Source organism: Trematomus bernacchii, unplaced genomic scaffold (genome assembly GCF_902827165.1).
Source record: "Trematomus bernacchii unplaced genomic scaffold, fTreBer1.1, whole genome shotgun sequence".
NCBI classification, from domain to species: domain Eukaryota; kingdom Metazoa; phylum Chordata; class Actinopteri; order Perciformes; family Nototheniidae; genus Trematomus; species Trematomus bernacchii.
The window spans coordinates 5486025-5513175 of NW_022987582.1; the positions used below are offsets into that span (position 1 = coordinate 5486025).

A 27151-nucleotide genomic window follows, 5' to 3' on the forward strand; every position below is an offset into this window, starting at 1 on the left:
CAAGAAATCAAATAGAAGAATAATTGTTGTTATGTTTATTTATTAAAGGGATATACAGCTTTCTGATTTACAATAAATGACTGTGAAGTGACTTTAGTTGGAGGACATGGTGTTGCGAATCCAGGAGTTGTAGTTGCAGACCTTGGCGTACACTCCGGGCTTGTTCCTCTCGGCGCAGCCATAACCCCAGGACACCACTCCCTGCAGCTGACCGTTGCACACCACGGGGCCTCCAGAGTCTCCCTGAGAGCACGCAGAGAGAAAGGACAACATGTGAGCACAGCTTATCTGAAGTTGGCTGTGTTGGCTTTAGGAAACTGTAACTGTTTCTCGTACCTGGCAGGAGTCCTTGCCTCCCTCGAGGAATCCGGCACAGAACATGTTGGAGGTGATCTGTCCAGGGTAGGCGGACCTGCAGCTGCTGTCGCTCAGGATGGGGGCATCCAGGCACCTCAGACGATCAGGGTAGTTGCCTAGAGAGGAACAAAGTCAATACATGTGGTGTTCATACTCAAACATGTAGCAAAACTGTCTTCCAGGTGTGACTGCAGTGAGTTACTGACTTCCAGAGCCGCTGGTGTTGCCCCATCCAGAGATCAGGCAGCGGGTGCCAGAGCCGGCACAGCTGGAAGGCAGGGACACGGTGCGGACGTAGCTGTTCAGGGAGGCTGGGGTGCTCAGCTTGATCAGCATGATGTCATTGTCCAGGTTGCGGCTGTTGTAGCTGGGATGACGGATGACCTTGGCAGAGTTGATGAACTGCTCAGTGCCCTCATTGACGGCAATGTTGTGCTCACCCAGACGCACCTGCACGCGGCTGCAGAGAGAGGCAGGGTTCAAAGGCATGTAAGTAATGTGACATTGCACCTTTAATGATTACAATTCAAAGGTTTAAATATGTTGCAAAATAGCTACAGCGTAAGTTTGGCAATGTACATCTTAAGTCTAAGGCTCCTCCAACAAGCTATGATACACATTACATAACATCAAAGTAAAAGACATAAAAGAGTGCAATAAAATGCGAAGGGTCCATGTAAATTGCAGGATTAAGAAACTTGAGTTCATATAAAATAAATCAGCATAAACCAACAATAATGTAATACATAGGGAAATAAGAATAGTTTATCACATACATTAAGAAATATATGGGATAAACACATGTACAAATGAACAGTTGAATATAAAGAGGCATGTATGCACTTAAAAAAAAAAAGGGTTTGCAGCAGCTTTCTATTGTAAAATTATGCAATCCTTTTTCAAATGTGTGTACTTACGACTTGTAGCAGTGAGCAGCAGACAGCACCCAGGTGCTGGAGATCAGGGAGGCTCCACAGAAGTGGTAGCCAGAGTTCAGAGAGACCTGGTACTGCACAGAGTTCTTTCTGCACTCGTAGCCGCCAACAATCTTGTCATCCTCAATGGGAGCAGCATCTGGTAAAGAATTAAGCAGAGTTGATGTTATCTTTTCAAAGATATTTTGAAGGGAAATAACTCCATAGTCATAGTGTCGAAAATGTTTGAAATCACTTCAACATGACTTTAGTCTTCATACTTACATGCCACTGTGAACAGGGCCAGAAGAATGAAAGCCTTCATGATGATGTCGGTGTGTGAGCTCAGGTTCACAGCAGGCCCTTTTAAACCCGCTATGCAATCGTATTGACCAATCACATGTATTTTCTTTATCTCTCTGGTGTGTGAAAGCCCACCTGGAAGACGAGAGCCAGCATATTGATGACGAGAGTTTAAGTTCCACCTACACTCCAAGCACAAGCGTATGTATAAACCCTCAAAGCCAATGTGCCTGATTTCATGTATATACCTAGAAATATATTTCAGCAACAGAATTGATTTTATTGGTATTCAAAGCAGACATGTATTTCATTTCAAATGTCTGCTTCTTGCTCTCAGTTTTTTTTCATAAACCATGGTCAGGCACAAGTTGTCCCCTATTCAAAGAAATAGCTTTCAAAGAAATGTGTGTCAATTGCCTGTGGTATTTTAGGTTATATAAGTACCATGAATTCAATGCAAGGGGTGATTTGGTTTAATATGAATATAGAGATCCATAAGAGCCTTTAATAGTTTGCAGCAGATTAAATCAAAATTACAATTTCAAAATAACACAAAAGGTTATTTACCTTGGGATACATATTACGAAAATGATTGTGTTTTAAAAGCTGATATTTGAGTTTACAAGAAGCTTCTTTGATTAAATTTCCCCTTTATTAAACTGAATGGGACGTTGCGTACAATTTGAGTTGCATCTGCCTAACACATAAGGAAATAATGTGTATGTATCATAATAAATTATTTCAATGCATTACTAAACAGTTTCTATAATTAGAATGGATTAAATACCAAACTTAACTCAAAATGCACTTATACAATTTTTTGAAACTGAAGTTTTTGGCCACTTTTAACATAAACAGTACATTGGAAAACCAAAAACCTTTGGATTCAATGGCATTCTTTTTTCCCTCTATTTTACTAATTATATGGATAGACACGTGTAGTGAATAACATCCCAAACTATATTTTTTTAACAGAGTATTGTTTACATTTAAATGCAAATCACAAATACCTGGCAACAAAGTGGCAATATGCCTTTGTGTTTAAATATTACCATTATGTTTAGTTTTATCTCAATTATTTAAGCTTTGTGTTAGACACTTCATTTGAAACTCCAGCTCAGGTTTAGTATAGAGCCTAGTGGCTTGTTGTATTGAAATTGTTAATGAGTACTTGAGTAATACAACCACCCTACTATTCAGACATATGCCAAGTTAATGCATTAGTATATTATACCTTTTGAACACACTTTAGATCTCAACGCTTAGTAATCATGGAAAAGAAACAGAGACATCAAACAAATATTATGGAAAATATATGTATTACACACAACATAAAGGTGGGGTATGTAATTTATTTCAGAAACACTTTTTGTTATATTCCATGGAATGCTCTTAACATCCCGATAGCAATGAATACATTAAATGCTTTGACAATAAATACATAAAAAAATGTCATCTGTGGAAGCCGTAGCGCTGTAAAAAGCACGACCAATCATTTTAGCCGGCCCTGCTAAAATAACTGGATGGCCTACCTGCCTGTCAGCCTTCCATCTGTGCACAAACTTATCTCATGCCCTCATTGGTCATGTGCGCGTTCGTGTGTGTTGGAGGAGGGGCTCTGCTGCGTAGTTTCAAATTATGTAATTTTGAAGAAACCAGCTCGAGTGCGCTAGAATTTGAAAGTACACAACCGGAAAAAATCTGCATCTTCCTTCAGACTTCCTTACAGTGCCCCTCCTTCAACACACACGAACGCGCACATGACCAATGAGGGCACGAGATAAGTTTGTGCACAGATGGAAGGCTGACAGGCAGGTAGGTCATCCAGTTATTTTAGCCGGGCCGGCTAAAATAATTGGTCGTGCTTTTTACAGCGCTACGGCTTCCACAGATTAAATATTTTTATGTATTTATTGTCAAAGCATTTAATATATTCATTGCTATCGGGATGTTAAGAGCATTCCATGGAATACAACAAAAAGTGTTTCTGAAATAAATTACATACCCCACCTTTAACTTCACAATGTGTACACGGTGTCTCTGTGAAATATTGTTGGTATTTTAAAACCCATGTTCCATCTGTGTAACAAACCATTGAGCTGCAGGTATTGTGAATCCAGGAAGTGGCAGACCGTGTTGACTTATGTGGTTGTGTAATGTCTGAGAAGAGACATCTGGAAGACGAGAGTCAACATATCGATAAAGTGAGCTCTAGTCCCACCCCAAGTCACGTACACTTTATGTAAGATGTGCACTTATCGATCAAAAATCATAAGCAAGATAATATATATATATATATATATATATATATATATATATATATATATATATATATATATATATATATATATATATATATATATATATATATATATATATATATATATATATATAAATACTGCATTCATGTCAAGAACATGATTTAGTTGTTAAAGGGGAAAGTATTAATTGTCTCATATTTTGCAATTGTTATACTTGTTGATGTTGTGATGACCCATACATTGATTGTTAATGTAAAATATATGTATACATACATTATTTAAGAATGGAAGACACGCTATCTAGAAATTGTTCATTTTATTTCACAATGTCTCTGATTTTGGTAAAAATTATTTAATCGTGTGCCAGTTTTATTGGTTATTGAGATTTAAGCAGGGTTTCAGATTTATTTGACATTAATCTTTTATTCATTTTAAGGTTAATCCCTATTTCACTTCTTTTACTCCCAGCTGATTCTCTTTAATTCTATTTATCAAAAAGCAAATAACAAGGAACAACAGAGAGTGAGCTTCATATTTGTTTATTATTCAGTCATTAATTTTTCTCAAAACAGATGTCAAAGTTCCTGAGATAAAGGTTTCTTGCAGTGAAGTGACTTTAGTTGGAGGACATGGTGTTGCGAATCCAGGAGTTGTAGTTGCAGACCTTGGCGTACACTCCGGGCTTGTTCCTCTCGGCGCAGCCATAACCCCAGGACACCACTCCCTGCAGCTGACCGTTGCACACCACGGGGCCTCCAGAGTCTCCCTGAGAGCACGCAGAGAGAAAGGACAACATGTGAGCACAGCTGATCTGAAGTTGGCTGTGTTGGCTTTAGGAAACTGTAACTGTTTCTCGTACCTGGCAGGAGTCCTTGCCTCCCTCGAGGAATCCGGCACAGAACATGTTGGAGGTGATCTGTCCAGGGTAGGCGGACCTGCAGCTGCTATCGCTCAGGATGGGGGCATCCAGGCACCTCAGACGATCAGGGTAGTTGCCTAGAGAGGAACAAAGTCAATACATGTGGTGTTCATACTCAAACATGTAGCAAAACTGTCTTCCAGGTGTGACTGCAGTGAGTTACTGACTTCCAGAGCTGCTGGTGTTGCCCCATCCAGAGATCAGGCAGCGGGTGCCAGAGCCGGCACAGCTGGAAGGCAGGGACACAGTGCGGACGTAGCTGTTCAGGGAGGCTGGGGTGCTCAGCTTGATCAGCATGATGTCATTGTCCAGGTTGCGGCTGTTGTAGCTGGGATGACGGATGACCTTGGCAGAGTTGATGAACTGCTCAGTGCCCTCATTGACGGCAATGTTGTGCTCACCCAGACGCACCTGCACGCGGCTGCAGAGAGAGGCAGGATTAAGTAAGTTGACAATACAACTTATTGAGGTAGTTTACGCTTTTTAAGGATTTAGATAAAAAGCTTTGCCGCAGTTTTATGTTGAGAAAGTATTTTATCTTAAATCAAATGTGTGCCCTTACGACTTGTAGCAGTGAGCAGCAGACAGCACCCAGGTGCTGGAGATCAGGGAGGCTCCACAGAAGTGGTAGCCAGAGTTCAGAGAGACCTGGTACTGCACAGAGTTCTTTCTGCACTCGTAGCCGCCAACAATCTTGTCATCCTCAATGGGAGCAGCATCTGAAACATAAACCGTGTAAAACTATTTAAAGAGCCTAAATCACACTTCTTAAAATTACACAAACAAAATAAATTGAATGTAAAAGATTATAAACACAATATGCAAGAACTTACAGGCTGCAGCGAGCAAGGCGAGGAGAATAAAGTACTTCATTATGTACTGATTAGTCTACATACCGCAGGAGCAGATGCAGTGGGTTTCTATACTGTACAGCTGCAGGCAGACCACTCTTTATCTTACTCGCTCGTGGATTTTTCCATGCACCTTGCACAATGATTAAACATTATCCCACCTGGGAAACAGCAGCATGGTCAAAGAGAAAAACACCTAGAATTTCAGTTCATAACTTTTTCAGTTAACAGATATGGATACATATGCAACACTCAACCTTGCTAGCTTTATATTACAACTATGTATTATATTTTGGTAGTAATGCACATGTTGTACAGAGCCTGTATTGCTATAGGTGGAGGGGACACATAATAAACAAAAAAATGTTTCATGTTTAGCGCCAGAGTCCATACATTTTTCAAAAATAATATAGTTTTTATATTTGTTATCACATTTTATTTTTAATGACTTTGTATACTGCAGGGTAACTTTTGAATTGACTCCAGGTGTAACTAAAGTCTTATTTAAGTGTTGATTATATTTCATATCAATCATTAATCCAAGTCTGCAAAGTAACTAAAGGTAATAAATAGATGTAGTGGAGTAAAAGTACACCATTTACTTCTGAATTGTATTGGATTAGAAGTACAAAGTAGCAAAAGATTGAAATACTCAAGTAAAGTGTTTCAAAATTATAAATGTACTCAGTTACTCCCAACCTCTGATTGCTTGTTTGAAGTAAATATGTCTATGGTTTATTTATTGTAAGTCGCTTTGGATAAAAGCTCAGCTAAATGCTATGTAATGTAATGTAATTATTTATGTGACCCTTTAATTATGTATGTATACACATATGGATATTTCTAATATATCCATTAGAAATAAAGTGAAATGTGGTTTTCTATTGGTCCATTTCATTTTATGTTGGTGTACTTTTCCAAAAACTCTAAATAGCCGCTTTGAAAATCTAAAATGTTTGTCCATTTAGGTATTTTCAAAATAAAATAAAAATATCAGTGACATAAAGCATGACCATTTTACGTCTTTTTCTAGATACAATAATACATGTGGAATACAATAGGTACAACAATAATAATTCATATTCAGATTAAACCTTTCTCTCCGACCTGATTGGTCCTGAACATCAGCCCCACCGTGACGTCCAAAATAAGCGACTGTCTTCGGTTTGTGTATCGGTTGCTGAGCTAACAGCTGCACCAATTGTGTTTTGATTTTGTTTTGCCTCCCATGTGCAGTTATCATGAGGTAAGGATCACAACAGCGTGGGCTGTCATGTCATGTCTGCTCGCTGCTCGCTGCTTGTTCAGGCTACAGCTTTACATTTAAACTGTGTTTCCCTGTTAGCTAGCAGCTAGCATTGCAAGATCAGCACCTAATGTATGCGGAATGCGCAACCATTGCGGATGTGGTGCAGAAAAAAATGCGCATCGATGCGACAGAATAAAGACGTCAACTTCGGTGATACAAAACTGTTTTAAAATGCTTCACAGTTGTAAGCAGTGTTATGTTTTGTTGTTGTATTTCAGCTCTGGAGGATATTCTCTGCCTTGAAGGAACACTGTATGACAGCTGGACTTATAGATGTAGCTCTTAGCCTGCTTTAGGTGTTTTTACACCGTGTATATGTTCTTAGTGACATATCACTATAAATAAAGATGATATGGGAATTGGATTTAAGTGGCTGCAGCTAGCCATAAAAGTCTCTTGACTCTTAGTAAACAATATGATTGTATCTCAATCAAGCTGCAACAATGACTTGATTGATTTGAAGAATACTGTTAAAAATAACACTTTAACTCTTTATTTCCCTAAGAAATTAACTAAAGACAAATCCTTATTATCTGATGCAGTATACTGAAGAGTTGCAATGTCTTCAGCAGTAGGCTTAGTAACACATTGAACTTGTGTTAATGGAGCAACAGCTGCCAGTATCAGAATTGGCCCACCAGTCAGTTCTGCTGTAAATCAGGTCTGACCCATGACTGAGTACTACGAGGAGGGGGGGCTGCTGTACGAGCAATCACCTCCCATGCACATCAAAGTGGAGTCTCCGGAGGGACCCTTTGGAGGGGGAGCCTCAGAAAACGGCTTCCCCAGGGAGGATGATGACTCCGAGGGCAGCTGTGACCAGAGCAGTGGCTTGCCTGGAGGACTCCCCTTCAACGTGGTAGTGGTGCATCCCAACATCATGGCACCCGGCATGTCCTCAGACGACCTCTTGTCTATTGAACAAAGTAAGCCTGAGATTAAGAACTGTATTGGAAGCTGGATTTCATGTTTCCTTGCTTATGTGCACATTTCTGCAGAGCATGTGGTTCTTATTGACCATAGTTAACATGAAATGCTTTTTCAGCAGTATATTAAAGCACAGGCCAAGATACAAAGTAATACACACTATCTATGTAAACAGCCACGGCATTTTAAACATTTAGATCCGACATTATCACTGAAAGAAGATTGGATAAATATTGACGTTTATGCTCCATATCTTTCCAAAAGTAGTAATATAAGAGTGATTTTGGCTTAGCAAAGTGGAAATAGGGCTGACACTGTTAAAGCACATGTCTCTTCTTCACATTCATCTTCACTTGAAACTTTTTTCTTTCCCTTTTGGGCTGTCCTCTCACCACTTTTTCTTAACAGACAGAGCTATGTCAGCTGCGCTGGCTGCTGGTGGTGCAGGAAAAAGAAAGAGTCGTTTCAGTGGAGCAGAGCTGGAGGTGTTGGTGTCAGAAGTCACTCGGTGTGAAGGGGAGCTCTTTGGTCCTGCAGGGAGACTCCGGCGGCGGGAGAGAGAGCGCATCTGGGCAGGCATCCTAGAGAGAGTCAACGCCGTGTCCAGAGTCCCACGCACACTTCGAGAGGTGAAGAAGCGCTGGGACGACCTAAAGAGACGCAACGGAGGCCGTCTGGCTGATGCCCGGCACCGCACCTGTTACCTGCCATCCAGCAGAGGAGCTTCGATGCTTGGCCGTCCTTCACAGTCTAGCCCCAGGCTTCAGCATGGCCGGCAAAAGCAAAGCACCAGACCAAAGCCCAGTTTCCCATGCTTCCCTGACTCTGATACAGGTGAAATATGAGTATTTTTCTTTGAAGATTCTCGAGATGCAACTAACATCTACTCAGGTCTAATTACAATATTTCTTTGCAGGTGTTGGTGGTGAAGGGTCAGAGAGAGATGCTTTGGACAAAGACGAAGACAATCCTGAGCGTGACAAAGAGATGGGAGAATCTGAGTGTGAACCAGTAGAGAACAGCATGGAAGAAAAGTTGGGATTAGGGCTTGGTCTGGGCATAGGACCCCCACCTCCTTCAGAACGATGGCTGCCTCCTTCCCCCCTCTACAGTGCTCCTTTCCTCAATGGCAGCCCCCAGCCCAGTAGTCCTCAGCCATCACTCGGAGCACAGCAGGGGCCTCTTGAAGAACCTCCGCGCAGCTCCTGGCTTGAAGATGAGCTTCGAGGGTTAGGGGAGGCAGCAATTCAACTGGGAAATCGGGTAGAGAAGAGCCTGCTGGAGTTTGGGGAAGGTTTCCGACAGGACATCAGAACACTTGTTGCTTCACAAGAGACACTAGCAGGCAGTCTACAACAAAACAATGTCCTCTTGCAAAGGCTTTTAGGAGTGCTTGAGGCCCAGCAGCAGCCACAACAACATCGTGTTCAACAAGCACACCAGACGCAAACATTGCAACAGCCCTTACAGCCACAAGCCGCTCAGCAGCTACAACACACAGAACCACCGCAGCCTCAACAACAGCGGATTGAAGCACCACTGCAAACACAACATCAGCAGCAGCCACTGGTGGTACATCAGCAGCAGCCACTGGTGGTACATCAGCAGCAGCCACTGGTGGTACAACAACAGCAGCAAACGCAAATACAGCAGCAGCCACAAGTCCCCCAGCAACCAACTAATCAGACAACTGTGGCTGTAGTTCCTGCATCATCATCCCCTGAAGAACTTGGCACTTTTCCTTTGGAAGCACCCACAAACACAAACAGAAGTGTGCAGAGGCCAAGGCGAGGAAGAGCTGTTGATCACAGGCGCAGAAGACGGCGCTGATGAGAAAGCATTTAGAAACTCAAAGTGGACATCATGCATAGTTGGTGTTCCAAAAATGTGACAAGATGTCAGGCTCTTTTTCTATTGACTGTATCTCTGTAAAAAATATAATATATGAGTTTTACGTCCCACTTCAAATCCATCTTGCACTTAAGTTTGTCTTCAGAGAGGACTGAAATCCATAAGAAAATAACACATGTGATAATATGGTGGCCTTAACATTAGCTTGGTTCTTGAGAATATGATGAAAGACTTCCTGAAAAACAGCAGCTCTTTGGATTGACATTTTCATGAGACTGAAAAACCAGACAAGACATACTATAGGATCTGATGCTTATTATGCATGTCATTATTGCAGCCGAACTGACACTCTTACTAGTTTAGCACTGTCTCAATTCTCCTGATTCACTAACTACATCGTCATAGAGTACTTGTAATCTGCAGTTGCCATATATGGTAGTCAAACAGCTATTGTACTTACCTGCTAATGTATGCTTTTGCTTTTTAACAGTTCACTGGAAAATAATGTATTTTCCAGCTTTGGTTGGACAATAAACTTAGACTGTGTTCTGTTTGGTGTGTTTCGAGACAAGTGTTACATTAAGTCTATCACATTTTTGGTTAAAAACTGAAATACCTTCCGGCATAAACATCACAGTAGGCATCAGACTTTAATTCGTATGTTTCTGGTGGAATATAAGAGCATACATAAGTGTGTACGGGATATTTATTCTATTCTTGCATGCAGTACGATGAATGTGTTTGTAGATAGTCGCAAAGAAACAGCATATGGCCATCATCTACGTAGTTTTGCACAATATATATATTTTGTAGATAGTGACTGTTCCAATGAAATGTAACTAAACTTTAATAAAAGTCAGACATGGACTTCAAAATAAATCCAGCTGATCACTTGTGGATTTGTGATTATAGCCTATAAAAAAAAAGTGTATTTAATGTTGAAGTTTATTTATGTTGTTACGAAGGTGTTTGGTGTAACAACAAAGACGGCAGTAGTAGAAAACGGAAATTATAAACTTAAAGTTTCTAATTATATTTTAAGAAATGATGAAGCACAGATGGTTGTCAATAATGGGTCTTTTATTTTGAAAATGTCAACCGGAAGTGTCATTACTTTTTCATGCTGGCTACATGAGCATGATCCTGGATAGGGGGGTGCATGGGTGAAACATGGCCGACCCATCGGAGTCTCCCAAACGACCGAAATCCCCTGCGGAGGAGGTGGACACATCTGGGGGGAAGACCGAGGCCGAGGATACAGGATGCATCTCAAATCCGATGGATGAAGAGACACACAATGATCCCGCTGAGAGCCCCGACACTGAGCAGAGACCCAGCGTGGGGAGAGACGGTAGTGCCCGCCATCCTGAGGTTAGTGTCGAGTCCGGGGCTGGAGCCGGAAAAAATACATGTAATCCAGCAGAGCAGGCGGAAAAAATGGCCGAGGCTCGTGTAAACGACCAGCCGTTTTACGTCTGGTCCGAAACGGAAGACGGCGATGCAGAGGAGAAAATACACATGGATGCAGATGATAAGTGTGGTATGCTCACGTTTGTTAATGTTTTTTAACTGTTAGCTTTAGCCTGCAGGCTAACCTGAGCGCTCATTGCCGCTTCAACTATGCTATGTTAATTACCATAACAAAATATGCTAGCATCCTGCTAAATAAGATGTGATCTGCTTAGATGGATAGCTGTGTTGGTTGCATGCAATTTGTGAGTTCAGCTACAGATATGTTGTTTACTTTTTTTCACACATACACTTTGTTGTATTTATTAATTTGTTTTATTCCACTTTGGGCAATTATTATAAAACAAAATGGGCACACAGGTTTTTTTGTAGCCCATATTGGAAAGGAGCGTCATCAATTTGTATTGTGTTTTTTCTCTTGCAGACCCCAAAAATGTACCAGAGAGTGATGGAGGGGTGCAGCAAGATACACATGTTGATGATAATATTAAAAAGGATGCAACTGAGGAGAAAACACCCCATCCTGATGAGAAGAGCCAAGAGAAGCGACTGACTGAGGAACCTGTGGAAGAAGTTATCAAGAGAGTGGGTGTAATTGATGAAGAGGCAGACCAAGACGATAGTGCTAATTTGACAGTTAAACCCAAAAAGGGCCGTTTGCAGTGCAAAGAGTGTGGCAAGAGATTCACCCGGCGCGAGACCTTCAACCTTCACCGTCACTTTCACGCACATGAGGATGAGCTCACTCCACTCACCTGTAAAGAATGCGGCCTTACCTTTCAGCACCGCAGAAGCCTCATCAAACACAAAATTGAACACAAAAAGAAGGAGGAACAGCTTGCTTCTCCAAAAAAGGAGGAGGGTACATTTAAATGTGCAGAATGTGAGAAGGTGTTCTCCACAGTGGATAAGCTGAGGGACCACAACTGCTGCAATACAGCTGAAAAGCCTTTCCGCTGCCCCCTGTGCCGCCAAGAGTTCCAGCTAAAGATGGCGGTCACCAAGCACATGGTGCTCCACTCCTGTGATAGCATCTATACATGCCAAGAGTGCAGCCTAAGTTTCCCAGACAACATGGCACTGCGCTACCACAGGCGATCTCACACCGGCCTGAAACCCTATGAATGCCCAGAATGCGGCTTGGTTTTTAAACACTACTCTGTCATGGAAGATCACCGCCGCAAGCACGCGGATAATGCACGCTCTCACTTGTGCAACATCTGCGGCAAGACTTTCAAGTACAGCAGCCTCCTCCATCAACATCAGTATCTGCACACAGGCCAGAAGCCCTTCCGCTGCCCTGAATGTGGTAAAACATTTGCCTTTGCACAAAACATGAAGGCACACTGCCGCCAGCACAGACTGCGCCAAACCAACTCCTCAACTGAGCAGCCCAGCAAGCCGGCGTCCGCACAGGAGGCAGGGAGAGGGCCGGGTAAAGAGAACAAACACCAGAGCGAGGAACAAAAAGGCACATTCAACTGCCCCCTCTGTCCCCTGACATACCTAATACCAGCTGACTTGAGAGCCCACATGCTTATTCACGAAGCCGAGTATGAAACGCTGGAGAGAACCCCCAGACCCCCAAATGGGAAAAGCAACCATTGGGACATAGGATACACCTGTCCCCACTGCCCAAGCATTTTTCGTGAGGAAGCCAGTTTAGATCGTCATATTAGGAGTGGACACGATTCTGTAGCTAAATATTTAGAAAAGGCGGCAACACCGCCTCAAATTCAATATACTCCATTAAGCAGTGATAATGTACAGGGGAAAAAGGCAAGTGATGGCGTAATCAATACGTTTAAGTGTTTAGAGTGTGGTAGAACCTTCCGCCACTCCTCAGTGTTAGAGCTGCATATTCGCGTACATTCCAAGGACAGGCCTTACAAGTGCAGAGTGTGTGGCAAGGGCTTTAGATTTAGTAGCTACTTACAGCAACATCTCATCATCCATACAGGCAATAAGCCATACACATGTCCAGACTGTGGAAAGAAATTTGCTTTCCAGCAGAACATGAAAACGCATCAAAAGCTGCATCAGGAAAAACCGTTCCGCTGCACCAGCTGCCGCAAAGGCTACAGCGACGAGACCCAACTGCAGCATCATATGTTATCACACAATGGTGACAAACCTCACAAGTGTAACCAGTGTGACAAGAGCTTTGGGTTAGCCTATCTGCTCCGGGATCACATTAACACACACACAGGGGAGAGACCTCATCGATGTGATGAGTGTCACAAAACTTTTTCTTGGCTTAGTAGCCTGCTAGTACACCAAAAGATCCATTCTCGCAAACACCAGGGTTTGAACCAGTATAATTCTTTCCCGATGGGTGCTAGGATTAGAGGCAGGGGTAGCAGGGGGAGGAGAGGGGGGACCCACAGGTCCGAACCAGTGGGGAGCTCTGGGCCTCAGCTGTCTCCGTATTCAGTTTCTGCACTGAGCGATGCCGAGTTGAACAGAAGGGTGGTCCAGCCACAGGAGTCGATGCTCTCGTCACACATGGATGTACAAAAGGAGCCGTGGCTGCCAGAGCTACACCCACAACCAGTGCAGTGGAAGGTGGATGGCGGAGAGGTAATGCCTGTACCACAGCAGCAACACGCAGCACCTCAGCAGAACCAGTTTGACAGCCAATCAAATCAGGGTCAGCAGCAGCACCATCAGAGAGGTCCAGACTGGCCCGATAGCCCTTTGATAACTCAGTCAGGCCCCACATCTGCTCTGAGTTCCGAGTCATCTCACATGATGGACAGTGCACCTGCTATTGTCAGCTCCCACATGGTAGCTGTGCCAAAAAAATCCAGCCCTTCCACAGTGAGTGAGATAGAGCAGCAAAGGCTGCCCAAGCCCGTTATTTGGAGTAGCCCGCCCACCTCCACAGTGCTGGCTTCCACAAGCTCTCTGCAACATGGTTTTTCTACTCCGTTGTCTTTCATAGACGGCAGGGCTCTGTGGAGCATCAGACCTGCTCTTCTGGCAAATTCACAAAGCTCTCCAAATAAGCTGGGTCAAGAGCTTCAACTACCAATATGGGCAGGTGTCCCAGTGTCAATACAAAAGGAGCCATCCACACATACTAAAAAAGAGGACACTAGAGTGTGGGACCTAATTAATCCTCAAGTTATACCGTCGACTGTTATTCATCCAGAGAAGCCATGGAACGGCTGTGAGCTGCCAAAGCAGTGGGTTTCAGGCTTACCAGGTGTCTCCACCTCAGCTCAGATAGACCAAAGCAGTGCTATGCCAATTTCAACTCCTGTTTCCCACGGGGTAGGTAGCACCTTGTGGGACTTACAGACACCACCAGGAATTCCAAAGACTATAAACCCTGAAAAATTTGTAAATGCTCAAGATTTTCAGCTGCAGCAAAAGCAGGTGTCATCCGCCTGGGCCAATGTGCAGAGTCAGACAACGACACAAAAGGTTCCGCTCTCTATTCAATACGAGCCTCATCGTTTTGGCCAGGGGTTGGGAACGCATGTATGGGGCTTCCAAAGTAATCAAACGCTGCTCACTGGGCAACTTAAACCAGGGACTGGACAGGAGCTGCAGCAACAGCCAATGGTAACAGCCACTCAAATAATCATAAATCAGCCTTCTCCTTTCTTCTCGGCTCCCCTTGCTCCGCTCCCTCCTCTCGCTCTACCTGGCCCACACCCTCTTCACTCTGTCGCAGTTGGCTCACTCTCAAGACCTCCACACCCAAATATTTTTTTTGCACCACAGGCAGTAATGAGCGAGAGGCCACACATGCCACAGACCCTGCCCCTACCTCAGCTCGCCCAACGGACAGAAACTCACAAACTTGGCTCCCGTTTGCCTTTTGCCCAAGAACGGCTTCTCCAGTGCATGATATGCGGGTGCTCTCTTCCCCGGGAGCTGGATCTACAAATGCATTACATGCAACATGCACAAGGAGAAATTTGACCGTTCTATACTACCAACAATTCTTAGTTTGTTTTATCATTTTAATTTAGTGGAACCTCGTTTATTTCACCATTTGTGTTGATTTGCTAATTGAGTGGATGGGCATTAGAAGAAAACAAGCAAGTGAAACTTGATTTAGTATGCACACTGAAATCACGGTGAAATACTTTTAGCTCCAATTAAGCCTGCGCAGTGTTGTCTGTGATATAGGGTGTATACTAGTCCCATTTCAATTAGTTTCACTGTCTTTATACATTTGTTAGTCAAATAGTTAACTGGGTTAAACAACTTCTGAGGGTAGCAGATAAATGAGGTTCTACAGTCTACATTTCATTTGTTGCCAATGACCTTTAGATTTAGATAATATTAATACTTTTAAGGCTCTATTCATATGCCTGAACCATTTGAACTGTGTTTCTTCATGTACAGTATACTGTGTGCCTTTTTTTATGAGTACAGTCTGCATGTCTGCTGTCTTGGTATTTTAGGCCTAGTTTGTGCTTAAGGTAGACTCAGCAATGTGACCTCACTCCGAAACACAGAGGAACTCTTTCTCATAGTAAAGAAATGTAGACATTTTGCTTCTGAGGAGAGGATTGGGTTGATGGCTGGCTATTGGCTGGGTCCAAATATCACAAAAGTTTTCATCATGACCATTTGTTAAAGTGATGATTGGGAAAAGACAGAACAACGTGTCATTAAACACATATTGATAAAACGGTTGTCAGTTAGTGACATTATTAAATCAAACTTGAATTTGTGTGACTTTTGTCATTAATATTTATCACAATGGCAACAAAAAATTACACTGACAAATACAATGTATATTTTGCTCTGTGCAATCAGTCCAGTCGAATTCATGACTGATGTTCTTTATAATTAGACTACTGTTAACGGTTGAATACCATGTAATGTGTATTTCTGACCAGAATGACTATTTCAGATTGGAATGTAACCTAAGTCCACTTTTGAGTACAATGCAATGTATTTTTTTGTGAATACTGAATGATATCATTCCATAACTATAGATTTAGCTGATTACAGAATTCCCCCTCCGTTGTGAAAATGGGCATTCGAGTAGGTTTGGTGGCCCAAAAAGTAAATCTTCATTACTACTGTATAATAAATACAGTCCATTTGTACAAAAAAAAAACCTGTTCCTGTTTTTCTTAACATTCAATGTCTTACGTTTCAAAATCATGTCCCCTTCTACCTCTATCCACTGTTTTAGCATGGAAAGAATTAAAATGTTCCCATGATGTCTACATATTGTATTAAATAAAACCTGCCTTTGACTACAATGTTGTGATGTGCACTATTTCTCAGGGTTAAGATACAACATTTCAACATCCATATTAGAGAGGACTCATTAATACAAATTCATTTTAATTATGGTTTGGAAAGATTTCATATTCTGCATACATTTCTTTTTCTTCAACTATAGGTAAAGATAGAGTAAACATAATTAGTTTTTTAAGGTTTTGGATCATTTTTATTTTGTAAACAAAAGTACAGAAAGGGTACATTATGGTAAATCTATTCCACATTTCCTGTACGAAATTAATTAATCAAATAGGACTAGAAACCCTAAAAAAACAATAGGCCTATTACTAATTCGTAAAATAATGAGGGAATGCAAAGTTTCTTAACTATATTTCTCCTATTTATTGTTGGAAATAAATAGGAAAACATATATAGGTATATATGCTATATATATGTGTCCAAAAAATGTTTTTTTTATAAATGCATGTATAATAATTTCAACGTTTTATATTAGTGTGTTGGGGGGAACATTATTTTGTAGATTTTACATTCAGACTTTCTGCGCTGTCACAAAACCAACGAAGAAGAATCCACTTCCGCCGAACGATGCATGTGTGATGTGTGAAAAACAGCTAGCTGTTCACCATCCCTCACTAAAAACATCACAGGCTGCTGCCTTGTTATGTGGTAGATTAGTATATGAGTTTTATTCTTTATTTTTCACCTCAGTTCTGCGCGGAGTCACTTCTAATAATAGCAACAAACACATTCAAAACAACTGTGGCGCTGTTAAGCTAACGAGCACTAGCAAGAGGAAGCTAGCACTACCACACGGAAACACTCCAAGATGGACGAAGCTGCTGCAGAGATCAGAGAGGACGGAGCTGAAAACAAGACCCACGATGGAGACACCACATCTGAAAACAACGTTGATCCATCGGCTGAGGACACCGCAGATGGTGAGTCGGCTTTAATTGTCAGTTAGCTTATGTCAGTTAGCTTAACGTGGTTAGCATAATCAATATACCACTATTGTGTTTAGGCGTGGTGACCTCCTACCCAAACTTCACCACAGGGACAGGAACATAGAGACTGTGCGGAAGAACTGCGAATAACGATACTAACAAACCATTAACAATAAGCATGTTGCATTCACTTCAATTGTCGGAGATCCACCCACTGGCCTGTTTTATATTTCATTATTAATGGATGCTCACTTCTGTTTATATTGAAAACCCAAGCGACCGTCCTAAAACAAGCGAATGTAGATGTAAAGGTGTTGTCAGTATGTACATCTGGTTTAGAATCATATAAGAAATGCATAAATAGCAGTAGTAGTGTTGTGAAAGAAAAGGCTAACCGTAGCTTTGTTGAAAATTATTTTTTATGTGGCCAAGCTGAGAAACCTTAGATATGAAAGCTTACATGTAATTAGTATTGTTTTGTTTTATGACCCGTAAACGGTTAAACACATTGAAATATTATCTAATGAAATCTGATGACATCAAGCACAGTATAGTCATCTATTTTGGCCTAACATTAACACACCTCATACAGAAGCACTGCATTATGAGGCTTAACTATACACTGAGCTTCATGGTGGGTCTTATATATACATATGTCATATTTTTGTTTCATCGTAACCTAAATACCCTAATGTGATGTTTCTGAGAGACAAAGCAAGGAACTTAAATATCTCCATGAAAGCTGCCTCCTCTCTGAAGACTTTTCATTGAACATAATGTCTTCCTATGGGGTTGTTCCAAGTACCTAAATTCCTATATGCTCAGCCAAATGCACAGATGTAGAATTCAGAAATTAATCGATACAATTATTAGGGTTGTTCTCTAGAACACTGACTTTCTTAATAATTATGGATCCAGGGGGAGGGAGATTTTTGTTTTAACTTATAATGGCAATGTGATAAAAAAAAAATATATGTTTACTGTTCTTTAAAAGGGAACAATAAGGAGTTGTGTTACATTTATTTGTATTGTCTGGCAACAGACTCAATGTTCTCACTCAAAACGTATCTTTGTATTTCAAAAACATGACTGTCAATTTAGATATTATCAGTATTTTTAAAGTAAATTGGTAATGATTGCCAAAATATTTACTGCAATTGCAGTCCGATTTACAGTTAAGCATTTGCGGAACCCTTGGTTATGCACCACAATGTATTGAAATGTGGCGATTTGTAACATTTCGCTATTTAAAACTGCAGCAACCCTTTTAAATAACTGAACTTCACAGAGGTCATTTGGCTTTAGCACTGAAAGTATTAGCCCCTCTGTAAACTTTAATCACACTTTAAAATAAAGATATGATTTGCACCTGTGTTTTTGTTATTTTTGTCTTTCTTTCTCTGGAAACAGTAGGTGGCTTTGACCTCCTCTTTTCCCCTTTCTATTTTTAGGGGTTGGGGTTTTCTGCTGTCGGGATTGTGGAGAAGCCTTCAGAGAGGAGGCAGCTTTCTTGGAGCATCGCCATCAGCACCCACAAGAAAGCGTGCATTTAGACAAACAGTTGGATGGTTTACATGATGCAGAAAGGGACAATGAAACAACTAATTTCTGTACTATATGTTCACTATCGTTTGTGGAACCAAGTGAATTAATCTCGCATATGGAAAAGTGCCATGGTCAAACCTTGCAAAAGGAGTCTGGCATTCAAATAACTACTGGGATAACAAAGCAACACACCTATGAATGTGCAGAATGTGGGAAATGTTACTTTGTGATCGGACACTTCCTCAACCATCAGCGCTCACACAGACAAGCCTCCAAATCTGTTTTTCATGATCTTGAACATTTGAAAAAGAAGTCATTTCAATGCGAGTCTTGTGGGCGGAATTATTCTCGAGCTTCAGCTCTCGATGCACACCGTCGTTGTCATGAAGGAAAATTAGTCAAGTCACGAAACAAGAATTCAGCAGAAGCATTTCACACGGAGGAGTCAATCGTTGAAGCCAAGCCCAGTGAAAGCCAGACTCCTGAGGTTACTCCTGAAAAAACCTTTAAGTGTTCATGTGGTAAAGCTTTTACTGCCATGATGCGCCTTAAAACACATCAACGATTTAGCCGCAACAGTCTATGCTCTCCAGAAGAAATGAAAGAAAAACCTAAGAAAAGCTGCAATGAGTTTTACTGTGATGAGTGTAAAAAGGCTTTCACTGGACATATTGCCCTCTTTAACCATCAGCGATGGCATGCCAATCACTCTGATGATTCTGCGGAAAGGTTTCCTTGTGAGGAATGTGGCAAAGTATTTATGACACTAACATTCTACTACAGGCATCAGCGCACGGCGCATAGTAAGGAGACCCCAGCAAAGTCGTTTCTTCACCAAGTCTGTCAGCTGCAGAAAAAGGCATTTGAATGTAAAGATTGTGGACTAAAGTTTTCGAGGGCTTCAGCACTTCACTCCCATCAGCTTAATCACACAGATGTTTATGGAGAAACAGAGAAGGAGTCTCATGTGAGTACCTCTCTGCTACCTCAACAGAAAACTTTGGATAACGAAAGAAAAGAGACTAAGCAAGAAGAAGTGACATCAGAAAATGTGCCTCCTATAAGTGTGGTTGAAGAAGACTCACATGCAAATGAGAGTGATGAAGACTTGGACAGTTATGACCCTGGGGACTTTATTGTTCAGGTGATCAGTGCAAGTGAATCTGAGGATGAGGCCGCCCAAGACACAAATCCTGATCTTGAGCTGCTGTGTGAATCAGATCAGGAAAATAAAAATGAAGGCGACACTGGAGTTTCCCCCAGTAGTCTTGTTTTAAAACCAGAGATGGATTTGAAAATTGTAGAAATTGACTTTGAGCAAACTGATGAACAATGTGCACTGATAGCGAAAGAAGCCGAGAATAAAACGACAGAAGAAAGATTTGATTGCCCAGAGTGTTATCGTTGGTTTTCTAGTGCTTCATCACTGCGCGTTCACAGAATGTGGCATGGCGTTCGTAAGAGAAAACAGCAGAATCCAGGTCAGTCTGTGGCAGTTCACACATGTGACACATGTGGCCACAAATCTAATAGCCATGCAGCGCACTGCAGTCACATTCAACAACACAAAAATCCTAAAAGAAACAGTGATGGTGAATCAGAAGGATTAGAGACGAAAAATCTAGTGTGCAATGAGTGTGGTAAAAGCTTCTCACGTTTGTCTGCTTTAGTCTCTCATCAGCTGCATCATCCCAAAAGAAAACCATATCAATGCCCAGATTGCATGATGTCTTATTCTTATGCAGCTAGTTTTGTTAACCATGTGAAAAACTGCTCGGCACAAAAGAAGGGGAATATTTTGGTCAGTAAAAAAGAATACAATCCAAAAAAGACCCTTTTAGGCCCAAAGATTTATCATTGTGAACAGTGCGGGAAGGGGTTTTGGTCTTTAGGAGCTTATTCCCACCACAAGCAAAGTCAGACTGAGTGTACAGATTTAAGGCTTAGAAAAGGTGCCCCCGGATCTCTGCACTCTGTTAATGGACACCAACGGCCCAAGGTTGCATGTCCAGTTTGTGGTAGACAGTTCCGTCACAAGGGCATTATGGCATTGCACATGCGAAAACATGAAAACGGAAATCACAAATGTGAACTGTGCAACAGGTCGTTCCGTCTTTTTTCCAGCCTTCTCAGACACCAGGTTGTGCATAGTGAGTTACTCCCACCACCCATTAAGTCTTTTCAGCATCAGGTAGAGCAGTTGAAAAAGAACACATACAGCTGTCCTGACTGCGGGAAGCTGTTTTCACGGGCCAAAGCACTTCAGTTTCACATGAAAAGCCATGGGTACGAAACTGGTCACTCGCCATCATCGCCAAGATCCACTGTCACGCTGGAGGACCTGCAGTGTGCGACATGCCTCGCACATTTTAACAACAAAGCTTCTTTGCGGGCTCATCGCAAACTTTGCATTAAAAGAGAAAGTCAAGTAGTTGATTTTAAGACCGAACCCTCAGAAAATGAATATACTCAAAAGGACAGTATGGATGTTAGCACACAGGGAAGCTCTGAGCAAATAACACTACATACTGAAGTAAAGCAGGAACAAGAGAGTGTGCAACCAATGTTAGAAAATCAAACGGGTGAAGGCAAATTAGGCAACCCAAGCACAACAAATTTAAAATATAAATGCAAAAAGTGTGACAGAAGCTTTTCAGTGGCTGGAGCTTTGAATTTTCATAAAAGAATTCATGCTGATGATGACAAATCTGCAAAAGCAAAAATGGCTGTGTCTGTAATGCTTAAAAAACCTAAACAGGAAGAGCCAAGTAAAGGACATTTTCACTGCTCAGAATGTGGGAGGAGGTTCATGTCTAACTCGGCCCTCGGCTCCCACAGAAGATGGCACAAAGAAAAGAAATTAACACGGTCCTTGCTAAAAGATGATGAATTGAAATCTGATAAAAGCAAATCAGAGGATGGCCCTTTTCAGTGCCAAAAATGTGACAAACAGTTTTTTGACCGTCGTGTTCTCCAGCGTCACAAGATGTTTAACCCTCGGTGTCAAACAAAAACGGAGCCAGAGCTCAATTCAAACCAAAGCGTTGAGAGCCATAGCAGACTGAACAAATCTAAATTTGTATGTCTAGAATGTAACGCAACATTTGAGCAACAATTTCTTCTGGCTGCCCACTATGAAAATGAGCATAACACACTGGAAACTGCCGACCATGCAGAAGACGGGCTCGCCATGGTTGACCAGGAACCAAAACAGGTTGATGTAAACTTCAGTCGGAGTGAGTTAATGTCATCAATATCAAAGCCAAAAGCTCACCAGTGCCCCATCTGCTCTATGACTTTTGCTAAGGCAAGAGGTCTGCATGCCCACAAATGGCAGGCCCATTCCAAAAGGACAAAAAGTAAAAATAAGATCATTTTGAAGATAAAAAACAATGCCTCAAGCAGTGAAGTCAAACGGACAGAACAAATTAGTAACGTTGACAAAGAAATGAAGAAAACTAGAGCAGCCCCCCCACTTGTAAGATATGTTTCCTGCCTTGACTGTGGGAAGCAGTGCAGTTCTACAGAGGCCCTGTTTGACCATAAGAAAGTGTGCCACGAGATAAAGGAAGAGAAGATCAAAACACCTGAAACCGTAGCCGAGGTTTCCCCACCACTAAGCCGTCTATCAGAGCATATAGCAAAATGCCTATTCAAGTGTGATAAGTGTGGGAAAGCTTTCCAAACAGAGGAACACCTGGGGACCCATAAGACCAAGGCAAAGAGCCGCCCTTATTGTTGCGCCCTGTGCTGCATCGGATTTTGGTCTGAGAATCAGCTGCAGCAACACCTCGCCTGGCACGATGAAGTCCGTTGTCGTCTACCCAACGAGGTTCGGTATAGGATTGGCGCTGCTCTGACCTCAAAGCCTTTAAAAGCCAACGTCCCCTCTGCTGACACAAGGGGAACGCCCAGTTCATCAGAGAACCAGTCACAAAAAAGCCATAAGTGCCAACATTGTGGCAAAGCCTTTCTTTCACCAACTGCATTACAAAAACACGAAACACAGCACTGTAACAACGACTCGTATCATTGCTCCATTTGCCCCAGGACCTTCAGTGAAATACAGGACCTTATCGATCATCACCAGGAATGTATTGGTGATTACAAAAGGCAGAATGATGCCCCCGCTGCCGTCTCCTCAGTAGATGCTGATAGCCTTACTTGCCTTGAATGTGGAACTACTTTCTGTCAAGAAACTGATTTGCACAAGCACTACATGGAGCATGCCCATGGAGTGTACTATACTGTACAACCTGAAAAGGACTGAAGTGAAAACACTGTAGATTGTTTTGGAGGATGCCAAACTGCTTCAATATGTTCAACTGCATAATTATAAGATAGAAATGTGTTTAGACTAAGTAGAAAGTCTCCTTTTTGTTTGTAGACTATTTGAAATTCTTTATATATATATATATAACAAAAAAAAAAAAAAAATCATTTTCTTTTCAGGCATCCGTTACACTGGATTGGTAACTGTGCAAATGTTTCAAAAATAACCTCTTTATATAAATGATGTTGTAATGTCACAATTATTAAGAGCCACCGGTTGATTTGTTCCGTTATGATTTGAATTGTCAAGAGTTGAACCGTGGTTATCTTTTTGGTGAAAATTGACTTGAGTATGGTAGTTTATATCTAGATATATAACAAAAGGATTGGAAACATATATGCATGTACATGTTTGTCATCAATCTGAACAGTGCGGCTGACTCGCTACATATTTTCAAATTTTATGAATTTAAATATTTCTGCACAACTAAGATATAATGAATTTGCTTGTGTCCTTTGAATACCTGAGGTACAGGTTATCGCAACCATTAACTACCAAAAAACACATTTCAATTTCAAATAATTGTAAGTTATGTACAATACGTTTACCATTAGTTGATGTAGAAGCCCTCGTGCTCTTTCTTTTTCAGTATTGTGTTTCTCTGTTGTGGATATACTATTCCTTATGTAAACTAAAATAGTGCTTAAGTTCATGTAGGATAGTTGTTAGTTTACTGTGCCACTTAAAAAGTATTTGGATTATAGAAAATATGTTACTTTGTTTTATTAATTTATGAAAAACATTTTTTTCTTAGATGACCATTATACTTGTTTAACTTGCTGTTTCCAAATCAAAAAAAAAAAGAGCTCTAAAAAAGTTACAAAATAAAAGTTACAAAAATATTTGATTCGTGTAACGTGAATTACTGGGTTGTGTGATTCATATAGCTTTATTTTTGTTAATCTAAATGTTTGTGGAATTGTTTAGTTTGTTATTTCTGTTTTGTGATTGCTACTCTTTTTTTGACTAAGCACTGGGCGTGCTATGTGTAATATTACAATTTTACATTTCAAAACCTAACTATTCACTAGAAACCAGTCATTTCAAAGCCTGGCTTGTAAGTCACATGTTCGTTTTTAGTCATTAACAATTGAAGAACATCGGTCTTGACATCAGACATTGAATCATTTCATACAGAGAACATTATGGATATAGTTTCCAGCAGAACATTTATATCATTTTTTGGTGTTAAATAATAGTAAAGTTAATTGATGCATTATAAACCTAAAAAAACATTTAATTGGACAATAAGTGGTGCTTTTTTACTTAATGTCTTCAAGTTTTTAATTCAAAATGAATGTTTGAAATTATTATTATTTTTTATTAATTGAAAAATAATGTACTAATTTCTGATCATAACTCACATTGCATCCCTGCTTTCATATTTATAATGTAATTTGTAAAAAATGTATTTGGACATTTAAAGAAGTCTTAATTTCAATGCATATTGAAGAAATGTGCCACCTAGGAATAAGTCTGAGCAGCTGTGGTATACTTATTTGAGTGGCGCTCTCCAGGCTCCATAGATGGGTCACGGATAGTCTCCTTATTTTACAGACAAGCTCAACAAGGCTAAACATTGTATTTTTTTCACTTGACGAAGAGGAGAGCCACATCTCAGTCTTGTAAGTTTGACCTGCTGCAGTTAAACTTTGGTCACTTTAACAGTAACGCTTTTTTTCTATCTGTTACGAAACAGCAAAATGTCAGCTTGAAAATCATCGATTTGAAAACAATTATTAATCAGATCTGAAGATATATGCTAGTTTACTTTATATACTATACAACAACTTAATGAGTTTATTTAGAATTGAGAAATTATAATTCATGACATTTTATTTGTTAAATTAATTGCTCCTTTTTTCTTGTCTAGTCAAACAGGACAGCATTTCATGTGAGGAATGTGGACTGAAGTTTACACAATGGGACATCTACCAGACCCACCTGCACCAACATGCCCTGGAAGAGGGAGAGGAGGAAGAGGAGGAAGAGGAGGAAGAGGCCCAGATGGGAGACGACATGAGTCCTGTGTCAGAACTGGATTCTGTGAGAGGAGTCGATGGAAAAAGCCGAGATGTAGACATTAGTGGTGAAGCAGATGAGTGTGACACAAGCAGTTTATTGCAGATACAACCCACAGGAGTTACAGAAGATGTGCGGGACGCCGGAACAAAGGAGCAATTTGGGAAATATCATACTTGCTTAGTCTGTGGGAAGGTTTATACATATCTGGTTTCATACCAGAAACACCTACAGCTGCATGAAAACCTGCCACCTACAACTAGAAGTCCACCAAGTGTCCCTAATTTAGATCAGCATCAGTGTCCGGACTGTGGGATGTCGTTTATCAGGCGAGCACGACTTCTTGGTCACATGAGAGTCCACAGGGCATCCAAATCAAAACCTCCCAGATGTGATCAGTGTAGCATAGACTTCAGGTCGATAAAGTCATGGATGAATCATGTCGTCCTCCATAGAAATAAACCGTTTTGGTGTGTAAGTTGTGCCAAAGGCTTTAAAAATGAAGGTTCTCTAGATAAACACATCTATCGCAGTCATACTCTGATGAAACATACGTGCCATATTTGCCACGAGAGTTTCCACGCATCAGAACAGCTCAGGATCCACTACAAAACCCACAGTGGAGCGAAACCTTACCAGTGCACATTCTGCGGGGAAAGCTTCTTCAAACGTAGAAATCTACTTTTGCACCGAAAAAAGCATCTAAGAGCTTATGCTGGGTTCAACGGGATGCCTCGAGGTTCCAGGAAGCGAAGAAATGAATGGAGGAACAATTTTCTGGCTAGTGACAAAGAAGAGCCAGAAATAGATACATACGTGGAGCAAAATGAAACTCGACAGCCTTGTGAGTCTGGGGATCATGGGAGCTCTGAAGAGTCAGATTGTGGGAAGCCCTTACATCACTTCAAGCTTTCAAAGCCACCAGGGTCTGCTCGGTCTGGTCCACATGACAAATGGAAATCAGAACCTGTACAGCCCCCAACAGGACAGGAGCTGGCTGAGAGTGAATCACCAGAAAATAAAATGTACAGAGAACATAAGTATTGGGAGTGGGAATGTGTTGAATGTGATATGGGCTTTGATGAAGTGGCAAAACTGCATTTACATTATGTAAAGCATGCTACTGGGGAGCTGCCGATACCACACGATGATGTTGAAGATATTTAGGGTTGAAGGCTCACATAAGCATTTTTTTTTCTTACTTTGTCGACCATTTATTTTTGCATTTCTTACTGTTTAAAGAAATATGGTGAAGAAACAAATTGTTAGCAATTGTTGACAAATGAACTTGTAGAATTGATACTTATTATCTAGTGTGCTGAGAATGATTTTAACTCTAACCCACTGTCACATTTAAATATTTATAATGTCCCTGGGGAGATAAGGAGTTTCTACAACAGATTAACTTAGTGTCTGATGCTATGAGATTGTACTACAGTTTTTGAATGCATGATTTTGATATGTAAACTGAGATGAAACAAAGTGTTGCAAAAGCAAAGCTACTTCCCCTTTCCTTCTTAACCCCAAATAAAATGAAATGCATTCAACATGTTTGTGTTAGTCTGTATGTGCTTTTGGATAATACATTTTTTTTTTTGACAATGCAGTGTGTGTATGTATGTGTATATGTATATATATATTTCATTTCAAACCTTTATTTATCCAGGTGTATCCCATTGAGATCATTGATCTCTTTTTCAAGGGAGACCTGCTCAAGTAGGTTCCACATGAAACATTAAAACATAAACAGAACAACAACAACATATATACATATACATACAGTATTATAGGAACAGCTGAGATATCTGAGAGTGTTAAACATATATATCCACACATGAATGACAGCAAAGGTACGTGTGCAGGACTTCTGTGCATAACATTTAAACATCTCAAACTAGAAAATAAAACTGAACAGAAAAGTGAAATGT

The 27151-nt window shown here is 41.0% G+C and overlaps 5 protein-coding genes across 8 annotated transcripts; 3 read left to right on the plus strand and 2 right to left on the minus strand.

Annotated features, from left to right (window-relative positions):
* Nucleotides 1–7: 7 nt before the first annotated feature.
* Nucleotides 8–5843, minus strand: LOC117480139 (trypsin-3-like). 2 transcript variants are annotated; one of them, XM_034127328.1, is made up of 6 exons: nucleotides 5588–5843; nucleotides 5317–5473; nucleotides 4922–5175; nucleotides 4695–4831; nucleotides 4468–4601; nucleotides 8–109 (listed from the first exon to the last, which is right to left on the minus strand). In XM_034127328.1, exons 1-6 carry the CDS (start codon nucleotides 5625–5627, stop codon nucleotides 94–96), a joined length of 738 nt encoding a protein of 245 aa, XP_033983219.1. In that variant the 5' UTR covers nucleotides 5628–5843; the 3' UTR covers nucleotides 8–93. The 2 variants fall into 2 exon arrangements, with proteins under 2 accessions (XP_033983219.1, XP_033983218.1); XM_034127327.1 differs by lacking the exon at nucleotides 8–109 and having other exon boundaries at nucleotides 4133–4601; nucleotides 5588–5841.
* LOC117480138 (trypsin-3) lies at nucleotides 24–1623 on the minus strand. The gene is made up of 5 exons (XM_034127326.1): nucleotides 1557–1623; nucleotides 1275–1431; nucleotides 564–817; nucleotides 337–473; nucleotides 24–243 (listed from the first exon to the last, which is right to left on the minus strand). Exons 1-5 carry the CDS (start codon nucleotides 1594–1596, stop codon nucleotides 94–96), a joined length of 738 nt encoding a protein of 245 aa, XP_033983217.1. The 5' UTR covers nucleotides 1597–1623; the 3' UTR covers nucleotides 24–93.
* On the plus strand, nucleotides 4958–10246 carry si:ch211-261d7.3. Of its 2 annotated transcripts, none has more exons than XM_034127325.1 (4): nucleotides 4958–5197; nucleotides 7133–7840; nucleotides 8250–8675; nucleotides 8758–10246. In XM_034127325.1, exons 2-4 carry the CDS (start codon nucleotides 7585–7587, stop codon nucleotides 9669–9671), a joined length of 1596 nt encoding a protein of 531 aa, XP_033983216.1. In that variant the 5' UTR covers nucleotides 4958–5197; nucleotides 7133–7584; the 3' UTR covers nucleotides 9672–10246. The 2 variants fall into 2 exon arrangements, with proteins under 2 accessions (XP_033983216.1, XP_033983215.1); XM_034127324.1 differs by lacking the exon at nucleotides 4958–5197 and adding an exon at nucleotides 6729–6851.
* Nucleotides 10247–10813: 567 nt separating this feature from the next.
* Nucleotides 10814–16396, plus strand: zgc:66448 (uncharacterized protein LOC327401 homolog). Its single transcript, XM_034127410.1, has 2 exons — nucleotides 10814–11232; nucleotides 11587–16396. Exons 1-2 carry the CDS (start codon nucleotides 10863–10865, stop codon nucleotides 15093–15095), a joined length of 3879 nt encoding a protein of 1292 aa, XP_033983301.1. The 5' UTR covers nucleotides 10814–10862; the 3' UTR covers nucleotides 15096–16396.
* Nucleotides 16397–16961: 565 nt separating this feature from the next.
* si:ch211-261d7.6 (zinc finger protein 234) lies at nucleotides 16962–26770 on the plus strand. 2 transcript variants are annotated; one of them, XM_034127409.1, is made up of 2 exons: nucleotides 16962–17317; nucleotides 25075–26770. In XM_034127409.1, exons 1-2 carry the CDS (start codon nucleotides 17206–17208, stop codon nucleotides 26388–26390), a joined length of 1428 nt encoding a protein of 475 aa, XP_033983300.1. In that variant the 5' UTR covers nucleotides 16962–17205; the 3' UTR covers nucleotides 26391–26770. The 2 variants fall into 2 exon arrangements, with proteins under 2 accessions (XP_033983300.1, XP_033983299.1); XM_034127408.1 differs by lacking the exon at nucleotides 25075–26770 and adding an exon at nucleotides 18775–23991.
* The last annotated feature ends 381 nt before the right edge of the window (nucleotides 26771–27151 follow it).